We start from the raw sequence: 16,937 nt of genomic DNA, 5'->3' as shown, positions 1-16,937 counted from the left end.
GCGCGAATAATCGATGGCCATTTCTACATTCGAATGAACCACATGGTTATTGTGCTTTAGTAAAAAGTTGTTTATTGTATTAACTGGTTGATAACATTTGTATAGTATGTATCAATAAATAATCAAAGAGAACAGCATCGAGTGCACGCACAAAGTCGCAAGACGTTGCATTGTCAAAGCATGAAACAAAACAATAACATTCAGCCTTGGTGTTATTCATTCATGCGTGACGTAGACATGGAACAAATTTTTCTCCTATTTGCACGGCAAACAAATGTTACAACATTGGCCGCGCCGGAGTACAGACGCGGCCGCCACGCCGAGCGAACGCCTTGCGCTCACTCATTCTATTTTAATTTGTCACTAAATTACGTTTCGTCCTACATTTGTAATTACGCCACATTGGAATCAATTCTTCCAGCCATTCCGGCTCTCGGCTTATGCAGTAGTGGCCAAGATAATGGGTTCGGTTTATCACAACCGATAAATGTGCAGATATGGACCTAGTGGCGTTTCAGCTCTACAATGTTCAGTTTTGATTTCCTGAAACGGTGGTATCACGGTGTGTTTTCGTGTTACATTATTACAATACTTATATTTTACTGTTAGACGTCACCACATCTAGCCGGCACCATGACCGGCTCGCGTGTCGTGTAAACAAAACAGGTGTAAATAACAAGTGATGTGTCGATTTCCAGATGGCGATAAAGACTCTGATGGGCCGTCAGAGAGCGGTGATAACACATCTGAGTCAACACAGGGGCCACCGAGCGAGCCCGCACAAGAAAAAGGTATGAAAACAATGAAACTAACGAGGCCAAATAAAAATCACTATTTCACACATATAACTCCAATTTACTTATTTATGTTTATATGCTAGTACAATAGGTATAGCGCTGAATGAATTATGAAACTAGCAACTAGTGCCAATCCGTTATCAGATCACGCTAAACTCGACTCGTTATCGAGAACTAACAAGTGTTTGCAATATTTTAACGGTGCACAACATAGCACCATTATGGTTTAGACTATGCGTCCAATGTTGATTATATTTATAAAGTAAGTATGAGTTATACAATAAAAATGAACAGAGAGCTAAATAAATAGACGTATTTTCCTTCTATCAAGTGTTTTCAACCTAATCTAATCCGTGAAGGATGATGATTGCTATAAAAACGTAGCAAATTACAGTAATTTAAATGCAAACTTCAGTTAAAAACAAGTGAAGTAGTAAAGTTTATAGCAACAAAGCGCGATAGCACATTAACAATCAGGAAAGCTGTTTAAATGAGCTCACACTTCAATGATGTTTATCAACAACATTAAAAATATTCCACGTTAAATTACTTGTGGTTTACTTACCACAACAACGAATACAGAAGTTAATTAAGTTCAATAAACATTAATAAGGCAAATCTGTGTTAGAATCAAGCATTCAATAAGCACCATACAACATGATAATGTATATAGGTTATGTATTCAATGCAGGCGGTCTGTCACTGTCAGTCTCGATGAGCGATGATGAAAAGATAAATGCTCCGAGCTCCGGAGGCATGGCCATGACAGATGATTTACCTCGCAAACTACACTCGTGTCCTAATTACGTTTCTCATCAAATAATACAGAAAATGAGAAAATTAGACTCGTACGTGGCATACTTATTGTTAGCCTTCTCATGGTTAAATGTAATAAAACGCTAAACATGATTCGCAAATTACCTATGTGAGTTGAAAAACCTCATAATTAGTTATTCGTTAATTATTTATTTTGTATTTAAGATGTCCATTAAATTAACAAACGAATAATAATTATTATGGCTGCTACTCTAGGCACACACACTACAGATGTTTAATATTTCGAACAACGTGGAAAATGTGCAAACGTGCGTCACTCGACTGGTTCTTTCGATTCCACAGACAGCTGTAGCAGTCACGCGATACCTGATGTTCAAACAATTACACCCCGTGTACATAAAACGCTATATTATTACGACTTTTTTCGGAATTAAATGAAATTGAAAACCTTGTTTTGTAACAGAGAGATGGCTACATCGCATTGTTATCGGTCAACTATCTCCGAAGAAAAGGAAAATTGCTCTTTCTTCGTTATTTTCCTTATAAGAATTGCCTCGATTTTTCACGAATGTATAATGATTGTTTGTGTCGTGATTGCAGAGATACTGGACAGCTTGCGGCCAGGGTCCCCCGAGGCACCCACGAGCAGCTGCGCGCCCCAGCGGTTCCTCAAGATCAACGTGAGACACATCACCGATGGACAGGTGTGTAGCGACACTTCCATGCTATACTTCTACTCAATTGGGAAGGCTGTCCAATAAATTGTATCTCTTTTACAATTTCATAACTGATACAACAAATAGTGCACATATCAGTGCTAACAAAGTCTACCTTTGCGATGCAACGATATTTATAAATCATTGTGAAATTTCAAACACACACTCTCCTCTCGTACAGTAATTGATTTGTTTGCTGTAGCCTATTGTTCACAAACTATTTTTATTTATCGCGTTTACGTTATCATTTTACGTAGAGTCGCGTCGATAAGGCTATTAAAATGGTCCTGTTGCCAATAACAGTATGTGAAATAAATTTCTGTACGGTAAACAATGTGGTTTATTTGCGACCATGGCAGGAATCCTAAATATTTGTTTACAATCGTGCCTTATGAAACAAACATTACGACTTCGCGCTAATCATTCTACTGATATCTTTATGTGTATGCGTGCCTGGTACTTGAAATATCTTTGTTTTTTATTTAATAAGTAATACAGTGCTCGTAAACTAGTTCCAACAAACAATGTCTTGCCTCATTTGCACTTGTAAGAGTATGTCGGTCAAGTATATTTATGCAGTTGAGGCTGCAAGTATTCTCGTCAATAATACAATTGTGTAATAGAACTCGTGCCAAAACACTTGTCCTTCGTTATCAGGGATGCATTAGCGTGTCTCAGGCTACATTCAGTCATTGTTTTAAATTTCATACCTTTTTGACAGAAGTCAAAAATCTGAAAAAAGTCAGAAGTCAAACAAAGTATTTTGTTGTTATTTTTTTAATCAGAGTAGGGAAGAGACTAAATATAATTTGTATAAAAAATATCGACCGACATTCCTGAGTCACATTTGGGAGACATGTCGAGAAATAATTTGGCATGAAACGATTTTTTAAGAGAATCCTTATTTTCTTTAGCCTATTGTCTGATTTCCGGCACTTCAATTACTCGTGACGATTGCCCTAGATGCTCTTGTAACTAGGTCATTATTTCAATTCCTTTATTCTGTGGATGTGGGTGCTATGACACTACATACTCAAGTGCAACTCATATACTAACTGCCACACTCAGAGACTTTTAATGATTACTTAAACTATTCCTTAGTAACGATTTTGTGTCGAAAACAATTGCTAAGGATTGGGTTAAGTAACCATTAAATGACTCTGAGTGTGGCAGTAACTTTAATTTTCGTTTACCAGGGCGTGGTGTCCGGAGTTCTGCTGGTGACGCCTAACGCGGTGATGTTCGACCCGAACGTGTCGGACACGCTAGTGATGGAGCACGGGCCCGAGTCGTACGGCGTCATCGCGCCCATGGAGTACGTCGTCAACGCCGCCATCTTCTACGACATCGCGCACATGCGCACTCACGGACCTGACCATAACACGCACAAGTACGTACACGTTGTCAACAATCAGTATATAATGCAGTCAACTAAGTTCCTTTATTTCAGTTTAGATGTGATCAATTTCATTAACATTACTTCAGTAGTTTTTGTGTAAAGATAACAAAAATACAAATCTTTAAAGTTAAACCGTTTGTGGAACATACGAATTTGAACTTTATGATTATAAAATTTTATAGCCTTGAAATTATGTATTATGGTATATGTCGATAAAACTGAAAATAAAAATAGCTATTTTCCTGTTGGGTGTAGGTATAATGTGTATCTATTTATGTATTATTCGCTAACAATAGTGCTTTATTTTTAAATAGCATTTTAGTGTATACATTTTCCTCATCAAACTCTATAAATGTCATTTACCTTTAAAATTATTGTTTGGTTTGTATGTATGTTTGTGACTCAATCACGGCAAAACGGATGAAGGGATCAGGATGAAATTTGAAACAGGGGTAGATTACAGTCTGAAATAATATATAGGATACTTTTATCCTAAAAGAACGCGGGCGATGCTAGTTCTAAATATATTTCTTAATAAATGTAATAATTTCCCTTGATGTTTATAATTAGTTCGTCATGGTTCGAGGTTACAAATATTAGAAAACGAATTAAAAGTTAATTAAATAGATTTGCACAATTTTCACGGTTGGCTTCGAATAAAACGTCAACTCTTGTTTTATTTTTATTTTTCAATATATTCGCTGTAGTGGTTGTAAGTGGCGTTATTACACAGTTTTATTTTTATATTTCAGGGCCGAGCAGGCTGAGATCTACTACATGAATAAGACAGAACTGTCACCAGGAAAGGATTCACTTCTAGTCAAAGTAAGATATAATACCTGTTTAATTTTAAGAAACAGTTATGTATATAACTTAATATAGCATAGCATATACGTCCTCGTGTTTATAATAACTTTCTTCTGAATAGAGACATACATCTTATATCAAATAATAGCGAGTAACATACGAGTTAGACATGGCTTTTAATTATTAGCAAGAGATTACGATACATTTTAACGAAAGTAGGGATATAATTACTGTTCAAAGAAATATCACTTTAACTAATCCCCATCTATCTTGGGTAACTTAAATAACTGTATCGGTAATGTATGTTCCAGGATGAAACATTCCCGGAGCTGCAGGCGGCGACGGGTGAGAGCGCGGACGGCGAGTCCGCCGCGGACCCGCGCCCCGGGGACGAGGCCGAGGACCGCGGCGGCGCCGCCTTCCCCAAGGCATTCGACAGGGAACTCGTCACGCCTACTGCGCTGCAGGTACACACACACAACACAATTACACATTGACTCGTATAACAATCATGGTTGTACTTGTAAATAATAGTTGGGTTGGCACGAAACTTGCAATGGTGCCTGATGTATTACTGTAGGCATCCCTTTAACGTGCAACTAATAAGCAAAAGGCCCCGGCAGCACTAGATCAGGTGCACTTGCGGTTTTATGCCGCGCCTTTTTTTCAATACTTACAATTTTTAACCGACTTCATTACTCTGTTAAAACCGCTGCGTTTCACTCTAGTGCGACCAGATTTAATAATAATTTTGTATTTTTTCTTTTTAAGCAACAGTCGACTGAGGATAGGCGAAAATCCTTACTGGACCAGCATTGGGCCATTCCGAGCAAAGACAGGATGTCCATCGATCAAGGAAGTGAGGTGAGACATAATTATTATTTTGATCAACTTTAAAACTCAATATCTGCCTCCATTAAAAAACCGCGTATCAAATGCAATTTCACGGCCAAAACGTCAAGTTCATAGGTCTAGGAAAAACTAGTTCCGTTTTCTAAATCTGATTTATGCAATGAATATAACTTGAGTCATTGTATCTACAGATATCATCAACGGCGGACGCTGGCAAGGAGGAGAGCACGGGTCCCGAGCCGGAGGCGGGCGACAGTATCGCGGCGGCCGACGGGTCCGAGGCGGGCGACGCGCCCGAACAGGACGCCCAGCATCTGGTGAAGCTGTCCTACCACGACTCCGGCATCGACATCCGAGACCCACTGCTGCATGTCACACCCGCCAATTCTAAGAAAGTTAGTTTCTTGTTATTTTGAAATACGTGTTAGTTTTACCATTTAGACCTTAAAAACGACTGGTGGTAGATGTTCATAGCACAATAACTGCATTATCGCGTAATAAAAATTAAAAATAACATTAACAAGGTCTCATACTTTTTTATATGTGCATTTCATATGTGGTACACAGATTTTTGGGACAATATTTTGAAAAGTGTAATCGATACCATCATTCATATTTAATTTCCCAATAAATAATTTAGATGTACGGTTTAACTTACACCAACTAACATAATTTTATTCCCAGCCACATTAACACCACATTAACACTAACAATGTTTTAGGGTTCCCTCATAGATTGCGATGATTATTATCATGAGATAGATACCATATACGAGTCGAAGGAACTGGAGATCGATAGGGACTGGCACCGGGACGCTGCGCATGCGCTGCAGTGTTTCATAGTACTACATAAGAACGCAGACGCTCGCTCTGATTCCGTGTACTCATCGTGCGATGAGGTGAGAGGGGATGACGTCATACGTGTGTCTATGTGACGTCTGTACTCTCGATGCTGTCGGTGTCTATGGTGATACACTATCAAAAGGATTTAGGTCTTTTAATCAATCTCTTCATCTACTCAGTCTCTTCATTTCCTTGATGTCTTTTTTTTTGTTCTGCCTAATGCGATGGAATGGATAAAAAATCTTCCACTATGCGCTCTGCCTTTGGTATCTGGCGTATTCTGTATACGTTACTTCCTTCTATTCGTTACAAGTAGTGTTGTAGTGACATCGTATAGTACAGCGGTGGTCCCCGCAGGTGTACAGCGACGCGGACATAGTGCTGTCTGCGGAGTGGGTGCCGCCGGTGTGCCTGGCGCGCGGCGAGCCCCCGCTGTCGGCGCCGCCGCACAGCGACGCCGAGCGCGCGCGCAAGACGCAGGCCGTCTCCTTCTCGCTCGACAACGCCGCCAGCAAGGACGATGCTAAACCCGATAAGAAGAATAAGGTACTTGCTATTAACTACAGATCCTCAACTACGATTGAAAATCATTCATGACATAAACATACAAGGACGTTATTCAAATCTTTTGTTTGTTGATTATATTCTTACTCATGGCTTTTCATAATTAGGTTTTGAAGCAAGCATACAGCAATGGGTGTTTATCAAATCCGATTTAGAATATTATTTTACATAGAACTTTTGACAAACTAGCCTAGGTGGTTCAATTAACTATTTTCATTTGTACAACTTCATTGTGTTCTCCTAACAGATGCTGAAGCGTCTCTCGTACCCACTGTCCTGGGTGGAAGGTCTGACGGGCGAGGGCGGCGCGCAGGGCTCACAGAGCGACTCGCTGCCCACCTCCGCCGACAGCCACAACTCTACCAGCGTCTTCTCTAAAGTATTCAACAGGTACGTACACACACACACATACACAGAGATACTCATGAATACTTGGGAAAATCTTACAACTCTAAATATAATACGGAGTAAAGGACCTAATACTTCAATCAACTGTCATGTCATCAGCTTGAAAGTCACTGCTGGACATGGATGACGTAAAGTTGTCAAACAGATTATACTTTAATATCACAACAAGGTGTCCTTCCTCCACACTATCGAAATGCAAATATTTACTTTGTTACAAGAGCATTTGTATCCACATATTGTTCTACTGTTTGTCAGTGGCATTCAACATACTGTTACATTGTTTGTATGTGTACGTTGTTTACTAAACATCTCACATCTATTCTTTGTTGTTACTGATTCTTCTATCAAACTCAAATTGTTGCTTGGACACATAACGTCAGACTTGTTTGTCAAGCCATGAACTGCATTGTATTGTTGGCATACCTCTCATGTGATGTAACCGGCAAATTGCGAGCGACGCGACCATCGTGTTGTACAACGTCTTAACGATGTTTGCCCAGACAGCTGTACCGCAGTATCGCTACTGACAACAGACGCCGCCACTAACATGCGCCACACATATACACATGCTGGAACTTAACCAATTCAAATTGTAATCGTCAATTTTTCCTTTGCTACCGTGGATGCTTACCGGGACGTACCGACATTATACGACTCCGCCATATTCATTGATCGTTAGCTCACCAATGAATCTCGTGGAGTTCGGTACTGGTTTGTTCCTGAGTAAAACCCCGTCTGAAGAGGCGCCCCAGGACGTGTTTTCTACTTCGGGGTACGTGACGCCACGTTCCGCTGCAACCGTCGATGTGCCCACTTGTAATGTGTTGCCTTGACTTAACGATATACTCGTAGACCACGCCGCCATCCTCTCCATACCCTCTTTAATATTTTGACTTATTGTTACATAAATTGATTTATGTTGGCTTTCGTGTTTTATAACGTGGATTATGTTGGATGTAGAGCATAGCGAATGTATCGTAACTGTAACAACAAATATGTTTATGCTCCCGATAACTTATCGGACGATAAATGTAATTTGTTGTTTTCAATGGGTTTTTGAACCTCTAACAAAAAGCGCGACAACCATTTGTTTAGTATCGATAAGATCTCTAATTTTAGACGAGATTCGGTAGTGAGTCAAAATATTAAGGAGTTTGTTATGACGCCGTGGTCTCTCTGTCTGGCCTTTTATTCGTTATCACTCTTCTAGGCATTTCCACCGGCATAAATGTGTTTGTTTTTATTTACTTCTTGTCAGGCGGATTTTGAACTTTATCTACGATGGAACAGACAACAATATCAATTAAATTTTATCTATTCAATGTACATATCTAAATAATTTGACTGTTCCATCGTATAACTTCAAAATCCAGTTCTCTGTTAAAGCTAAGGAGCATGATGTATATGTGTTAGGAAGTTTAGTCATCATTTTCCAGATAGAACCTCTAGCGTTACAATCTATGTATCATGTCATCATCATTACTATAGGACTGATGTTCTAGGATCACGACACTCCATCACCTTGTTACGGCACCCTTTGATATGTATTGTGTACTGTTTTGGCATGACTAGCTTCAGACGTCTGCTATACGAGACGTGCCTTGCGTGTCTTACTCTTACCTTAACTATTTGCTAAGATTTGTGAGTCTCAATAATCTACAGTTTTCACTTTTGCAGGTGCAGGACTATGTCGTTTTAATCTGCTTTATCTTTGAACTTATCTGTAATTGAAAGTATTCTGTTATTTCCTTTCTCAAGAATTTGTATTTATATTTTGTTTTTCCAACTTCAGTTTTTCCTAAACTCTAAATTAAATTACTCGTATTTACTTTGTGTTAGTGTCTTTTTGTATTTCACATGACGAATCTTCTGACATTTTTCAAGTATAATTGTGACTGTAGTATGGCATTTATATCATTGTATGAATGCAATACTCACAATACGACTGGCAAAAACACGTGCAAATACATACGTGTACCTTTGCCTTTATTACCACAGAAATAATATAAAGGTTCGAAATGGCCTTGAGACAATATTTTTTTTAATTTAAAGATGCTTATATTCCAGCTTAAAGCTTATATATCTTTATAGATGTATAAAATAATGCCGCTATTATGATATAGACGCAGTTCCCTGGGCGGGTTCGGTCGCTCGCACACGAAGTCTACGAGCAGCGCCGGCAGCGCGCCGCCGCCACGTCTCGACTACCGCAGCATGGTCTCCGTCGATGACATGCCTGATCTGTTCGCATCTTTTGATAGTAAGTCTATCTTATTGTAATAAGTATAAGGTTAATAGTACTGGCGGGGGTTTATAACACTATTTGGTGCTTTAAAGTTAAATAAAAGTAGAGGAAATGCATATGAAGTTGGTGGCTACGTAAACTTATCTTTGATTTTCTTATCTGCTTTCTCTTTCTCTCCAAATGTCTCTTTATTTTTTCTGTATCTCTCTCCCTCTCATTTTCTTTATATTTAAAACTTTCCTAATCTATCATCATACATCTGTCACCATACCATCAGATTTTAGACATATTATTTTAGTTCAATAACCTCACTTGCCTTACATACTGACCAGGCTTTCTTTGCTACAAGCAAACACTATGAATAATCGGCTCCTTATCTCGAACGCCTTATCAAATTGGCAATAAAAGAGTTAATCTTACACCAACAACATAAAGCCTGATTAACCTTTTGCCCTGAATAATGGTGATAACGCGAGTCAACAATTATTACGTACAGTACAGATGATTAGATGTCTAAATTGTTTACCTGCTTTTAGTTCATATTTTGTCATTTTCATTATAACTTGTTAAGTTGATGAGAATGATAAGTTGCTAAATTAATTTAATGATTACATTAGTATGTAATTGTATTGATAAAATATCAATACACACCCAATATAATGTCACCTTAAACGTAACTAACGACATTTCCCCGTAAATGCACGTCTTTTAAGTTTATTGATAGAATATAGATAAAAGAATTTTATCGATATACAAGGCAACATAATTTGATCATGACATTGCATGTTGATTATAAAAGGCAATCACCTTTTAGGAAACGACGAAAACAGATGCGAAGTATTTCCGTACAATATGTCTAAAATTGCCGAATATAGATGTCCTAATGACCTCCAGATCGGCCGAATAAAATCCTACATTGAGAGGTGTCTATAATCAGTACTGAACGTCTTACGACTGATATGATGATCGCTAAAACATAATATATTTTGTTTATCAGAGCTAATTCCCCGACCGGCGCGACCAAGTGACGACCCGCCGCTATACCTGCGCCTGCGCATGGGCAAGCCCATCGGCCGCCCACTCCCGCGCACCACCCCACTCATGTCTTACGGACGCAAGCGCATGAAGCCCGAATACTGGTTTGGAGTACCCAGGAACAGGCAAGTGTTATGATAAAATGATATTTCAGAAAATAGGCTAGGAGTTTAGGGAGGTTAATGTTTGTTCTATCTAAATAGTTGTTTATTCTATCTTTTATCTATGTAAACGTTAAGTATAGAGAAGGAACTTTAAAACTTAGAGAAGTTACGGGCTCCTTCCATGTCTAAATAATGTGAAGATATAAATAATGTGTTATAAAATGATTATTCTTTACTTACCTCACTCCAATAACTTCACAAGACGTTCTGATTGGATAAACGTTTATTAAAATAATAATAATTGAATACACGCGGATTAGTCATTGATTGCATCTGTCTACAAACACAATCAGCTAAATGTCTTCATGTCTAATTGGTTTCGCTCCAACGATTGCTTCTAACTAGGTCTATATTTCGCGACGCATTTTTATCTGGTTTCTTCTCAATGAATGTATCTTTGTATAAATGTCTTATAAGATAATGTTTGTTGTAGGGTGGATGACCTATTCAAGTTCCTAACCCACTGGGTGCCAGACCGATACGGCCCTCTCGGTGACGTCAGCGCTCAGGGCTACGAGCTCATTGACAGCGACACCGAATGGGATGACGATGAGGCCAAACCTGGACATAAAGTACGCTTCATTCTATACATTATACCTTTAAACGTTATAAAGTGCTTCTCGCGCCTAGCTAAGTACATAACTAGGTGTGTTTGCCCCAAAACGCCTCTGAATTTGTACACATTTAATAATGTCGCCGTTTCAAACACAGATTTATCTCGGCTCCTGTCATCGCTCATTAAGATAAGAATTTTCCGAGCGTATTTATGATCTTTTGTGATTTCCTAAGTAAGAATATAATTAATGAGAAATTCCTCGTAGGACGAGCGGACTGGCAGCACGGGCGACGTGTCGGACCTGACGCGCGAGTCCTGGGAGGTAAGCGCTCACACTCTGCTTACAGGAACAGCTCCTTATTACATTAATTTTACACCGTTTTTATAACTAACAAACGCTTTTTTTAACACACTGTTATATCAACGACAATGCATCTCACATCCCACATTACAGTACACATTGAACATGGATGTTTTTCTATTACAAATCTACCTTTATTCAAATTCTTTTTTGGCACTGTCAGTTAATATTTATAGATGTGATTTACATGCGAGGATACGTCTAGATGTCGCAGTATATAGACAACAGACTACTTATGATGCTCCTTATACGTAGACGTGACATATGAGCGCTGTGACGCTGCAGGACCGTGTTAATTCCTACTAATAGACAAACACATTTGCAGCTTACGACGTGTAATCTATTTTGGGCCTTTTAAATTTATTGATGTTTATTTAACTTATAAAGATGTGTAATTAGAAGTTAGTTTGCTAAATTACAATAATTATCTAACTGTTAAGTCTACAAGTAAATGATCAAGGTTTGATCAAGACGCAGTAGTTATGACAATGACTTGTTTACACCGCCTCAACGCTAAAGATGGTGATCACGGTGTGATCATATATATAGATTATGCAGGCCCACATGGTAAATAAACTGCCAAATGTTTTTATTTTGACTGTCGTATCTATTTATTTACACGTGCAAGTATTAAAACGAACTGGGGGTATTATTTACAGTCTGTACCTGTGATAAGATATAGGTGCAATATCTTGCACATTAATACATTTATATTATACCACAGCACAAAATATCTAGTGGAAAGTTATGTACTTCCGCAGTGAGTTAATAACTCATTAAATTAAATGATCGTATCTATTAGTTATTTTTACCATATCAAACTTAGATACCAAATGAAAGTCAATAATGATAAAATAGTTCAGGACAAATACCTACAATATAAGTGCTAGTATATTTCACACGCAAAACGAGAAATTATGGGAATGTTTGTGAAACACTGAGAACAATAACACGACGGCATACAATACAAACATACATTAAGTACTAATGCACAATGCGGTTACGCGTAGCTGCTGAAGGCGCCCTACGTGAAAATATATTCGATAATGAAGAGCCAGGCAGAGGCGCTGGGCGACTCGCTCGGCGAGGAGCCGCGCCAGGAGGTACCGACATATCGCACTGGATGAATATGACTCTGTCTCACACTGTCCCGTCTGCCACGCCTACGTGACACTCGACTGTCTAAAAATATCGTAAATATTTATGACTCAAAAGTACCTAATAAAGATTCACAATAAGCCCCCTATAATCGCCAATAAAACACTTACTAAATTATCTCTATTTTGGAACAACACAATACGTTTTTAGACAATCGACTGATAACTGGGCTTTGGTGATTTCTAATTATGAATGACAGGAAACTGTTAGAATTTCCTAATTTATCTCCATTGTGCATGTGACACAGCTGACTTTAGCCCGGCCTTGACTGCCTGTGATTAACTTGTTCGAGAACGTAACAAGTTACTGGGTATTTTAGGCAGGTGATATTTGTCTGTTATGGAAGTTGTGATTTGTACACAAAGTCATATTCAGCCTCTGCGCCAATACCTCTTAGTGCGACTGTTAAGCACATCTTAGTGAAATGTTAAACGCACTGCCCATGCCCTTAGATTGCATCCAAACTATGTAGCAACCTGCGATGTTGAGAATGTTTTCATCATACTACTGTTCTTGGCTAGAAATGTTAATGTTTAGCGAGCACACTACTTGTGTATGTCTTGATAAATACATGTTTAGGAAATGCACTATCTGTTTCAGATAAAACCGTGTTGTGTACATAGTTTAATAATACATCGCCGCGATAGTACTGTACCGTCAAACATCAGCTTTGGCGATAGTTCACGCCGCTGGTGCTGCAATGACTATTTCCGAAGGAAACACCTAATTAGCCACACTACTGTTGTTTGTGTAACGCAATTTATTATGTTTTGTATAGTTCATAAGTAAATTGGTACTGTAGACAGACTAAAAGCATGTTTCTTAATGTGGAGTTAATGTAACCGATAAGGTATAGATTTTTGCATTATATCGGGTACAAAGCGAAGAGTAGTAATTACACAACGCAAATGGAATGATGTTAGTAGAACACCTATAGTTATGGTTACGTTACAATGGACGGCGAACAATGGCACTGGACGCTGTAATCTTCCCTCACTCTGTTCACGTAGTATTTTGAAAAATTGTACTTCATTACTGCCAGTGTTGTCCTTGAAATTACACCTGCAAACCTGCACTTTATAGTTTTAATTAAATTAACTGTAGTCCAGAACTTGTACGAGTTAGCATCTGTTTTACTATACGAGTGTTGTTGTGATCAACGATGAATAAGTCGCGTACATTCCGTGCTTGCACTGTTTACAAAATAAAATATTTCACATGCCTGGCGTGTCTGAGCCGAAAATTCTCGAAGTGTTTATATGGAGGTGTTGAAAGCTAACCATAAAATTGGTAGCTTAAATTAAGGAATGCGTTTACAACATAATTTTCAATCGAACTATAAGGTTATGTACTAGATAGGCTCATTTGCATCGTGGTTAGTGCTGCTAATGCGTCACTGCGCGGTGTTAACTTTACCTGGCAGCGGTATTGTTGACGCAGCGTTTGTCCACCGCAATACAAATTGTGTGTTTACCGGCGATGCCGACGCCGCTGCCCGCCTTTTGTTACATTATTCATAACCGGCATACAGATTCATACATAAATAATTAAATACTGTGTCTACGTGATATTGACACTGTTTCTAATGAATTCTATATTCAAACGTTTATTTACTCGTTTTATAAATATTAACGGTAAATATTTTACATTTCAAGGATTTTTGCCCGTTCCAATATCTCTTAAAAGAAGTTTTGTATGCGAAAAGTTTGCATTACAAACAAACTTTTTAACTTTCATAAAAAGCTCAAAAACTCCATGCTGCTTGCTGGGTGACATCAGATTTTTAACACATTGTTTTGGCATAAATAAATATCAAAATGTCTGTGGAATTAAAAGAAGAATTACAAACACCCGCAATGGATATAAATGTAAGAATTAGACAAATATTGTACGGTCACAATTTGTTACATCGCATAAGTCACATAAGTATTATATAAATTGACATAATTATACCTGCAAATCAATACTTTACTCGTTTCAAAGCGCCTGTTTATTCACTGTATTGTTATCATTTAATTGAACGAAAATACGATAAGCCATATAATACAACTAATAATGTGATAAACTAATTAATCCTTTACCATTAAAATATAATGAAACTCATCGTAATAAATCCGTCTTGTCATAACTTTGATGTTGTATACATGCATGTTGCTGCTTCCAGTAAACAACTTAATATTCTTAAATTTTTCCTTAATTAAAGAAGAGATATTAATGTAATATTATAAATGAGATATTATTGGAATTGCAAATGTGTGGAAGTTTTCGATGTTGACCAAAATAAATTTGCCGTTACGTAAACTCAGCTTAATGACTAAATAATGGACCTAACTATTATGCATAAGACAGTTCTATGATACTTGCATTCAGTGAAGGCACTAAATAAATATGGCGTGCGGGACGACAAAGTTTTTTTGTAAACAGTGCAATGTAACTGCAAAATCCGCGTTTTGCAACGCAGGCTGTATACAAAAGCATGTACTCTACATGCTTAATTGAATTAAAGGTGAACCTTTTGTGACCGATAGCCACAGCGTAGCACAGTAACTGCGATAGACATTATCCAATTGTCCAGCAACGTCCTCGTGTATGTAACTGCAGGGATATTCCACAATCGTAGACCCAATTGATACTAACCAATTACTTATTTAATGCTCTGCTGCCACCGGAACCGTAGTAACTCATTTTGTTACGAATACACGACAATTTGTTGATTATTGCGAGGCATCACATTGTACGTAAAATGATAATGGTCGTGACCATAGCCACAGTGAACGCGTGCTCCTATTTTGATCGCATGTGTAATGCCATTAACTAAGACAATTTAATTTGACGTTGATCCGTGTCGCACTCACTGAAATTGTACCACAATCTGTTCTGGCAGACGTTTCCGCTATGAAATTGGCAACTGGCAAGCCTCTGACTCCATAACAAGAATATAATACCTGCTTACCTTGAAATTTTTACATTACCTTTATATAATTTAGAATGGCCAAATTATGTATTCAAGACTAGTATACTGAATCACAGTTTTCGATAGCGACAAATTCACGTGTTAGAAATGTAGGTGTGACCCGTTTTACAACAACAATTTTTCTCTAAAAACCTGTTATTCTAACAATCAATGCTAGAGTTCCTTTATTAGAATGTTTATGGATAATATTTTTTCAGCTGTTGTTGACATTCTTACATTGCAACGTAGACAGTATGCAACTACGTGGTTGTTGCAGACTTTCTATAGAATCGCATAGTAGCGACACCATCCGGCACGAAGAAAGATTGCATTGTGTCTCACTGCATGTGTGTCAATATTTTGTTCAACTTGCGTATATTGCGAACTAGATATTTCTCAAAAAAGTGAAATCATGCTCATTGTCGTACGTATGATTTCCAGTATGTCATTATAGGTTTAGCTGTTATTTAATACAGCGAAGACTTCACCCAATTACTAAAGTACTTAACTTAGTTAACCACATATTTATCTTGGTCTATTAAAACCGGTACAATATTCCAAGATCTAGTGTAGTCTAGTTTTCTAATAGCAACGTTTCTATATTAAAAGTTTGGACAAATAAGTTTGCTGTACCGTTGTATTAATAATAAAATTGTGAGATATAGACAAGGTCACGTGCCAGAAGAATTTTAAGAGATTGCTCTTAATAAACATTGTGTTAAGCTGGTATCGGTTACACTGTATATGAAAAGTCATAAAGTTAATAGATGTGTCACCCTCGGTTATATCGCACAATATATTTTATGATGCGTTAATTAATTTGCATGTTATGTTGCCGAGACATTTCAATTGTCTGCACCCCGGTCGAGTGTCGCCGTCGTAATCGCCGCGTTTAGCCAAGATGTTAATCGCAACTAATTATAAGCTCGTTGGCTCTACATGCATAAGTGTCGGGAGATTTATGCAGTGCAGCCTGTCACATGAGGTACACGATAGACCTCAGTGAGCCTCATACTGGCGTGCACGCATTATATTGCACTTCTTTCGCGATTCAAGACAATAACAAGTGCAGCACAAGGCTAGACGAATACATCTGCATACTCAATACACGCGTCGCCTGTCTGAACATCTGAGCTGTAATGTGAACGAGTCTTGCATTCATTAACAGGTTTAAAATATAATATAGGTAGTGATTGTGTAGCTGACGATTTGCAATATTATATTTACTGGCCCGGGCGCCGTCAACTTTCGTACATAAGACCTTCCAAAGTAACAGGTAATGCATTTATTTTATCATATCATA

General features: G+C 38.1%; 1 protein-coding gene across 27 annotated transcripts in view; it reads left to right on the top strand.

Annotated features, from left to right (window-relative positions):
* The window catches only part of LOC118262656 (TLD domain-containing protein 2), an 82,266-nt gene that overhangs the window by 54,903 nt on the left and 10,426 nt on the right, over positions 1-16,937 (top strand). For 10 of the 27 annotated variants that reach the window (XM_050697496.1, XM_050697494.1, XM_050697488.1 and 7 more), the window contains 16 exons: positions 699-791; positions 2,175-2,278; positions 3,487-3,680; positions 4,442-4,514; positions 4,808-4,963; positions 5,268-5,360; positions 5,540-5,743; positions 6,070-6,246; positions 6,548-6,736; positions 7,002-7,144; positions 7,842-7,934; positions 9,286-9,422; positions 10,405-10,567; positions 11,040-11,178; positions 11,428-11,484; positions 12,534-12,626. In XM_050697496.1, coding sequence (XP_050553453.1) covers positions 699-791; positions 2,175-2,278; positions 3,487-3,680; positions 4,442-4,514; positions 4,808-4,963; positions 5,268-5,360; positions 5,540-5,743; positions 6,070-6,246; positions 6,548-6,736; positions 7,002-7,144; positions 7,842-7,934; positions 9,286-9,422; positions 10,405-10,567; positions 11,040-11,178; positions 11,428-11,484; positions 12,534-12,626 — 2,108 coding nt within the window. Of the gene's footprint in view, positions 1-296; positions 563-698; positions 792-2,174; positions 2,279-3,486; positions 3,681-4,441; positions 4,515-4,807; positions 4,964-5,267; positions 5,361-5,539; positions 5,744-6,069; positions 6,247-6,547; positions 6,737-7,001; positions 7,145-7,841; positions 7,935-9,285; positions 9,423-10,404; positions 10,568-11,039; positions 11,179-11,427; positions 11,485-12,533; positions 12,627-14,458; positions 14,550-16,623; positions 16,911-16,937 lie in introns of those variants that run through there. The other 17 variants (XM_050697498.1, XM_050697493.1, XM_050697487.1 and 14 more) reach the window with 14 other exon arrangements.

The sequence above is a fragment of the Spodoptera frugiperda genome, chromosome 12 (assembly GCF_023101765.2).
Source record: "Spodoptera frugiperda isolate SF20-4 chromosome 12, AGI-APGP_CSIRO_Sfru_2.0, whole genome shotgun sequence".
Lineage (NCBI taxonomy): Eukaryota > Metazoa > Arthropoda > Insecta > Lepidoptera > Noctuidae > Spodoptera > Spodoptera frugiperda.
This window is presented reverse-complemented; position numbering and strand designations above follow the sequence as displayed.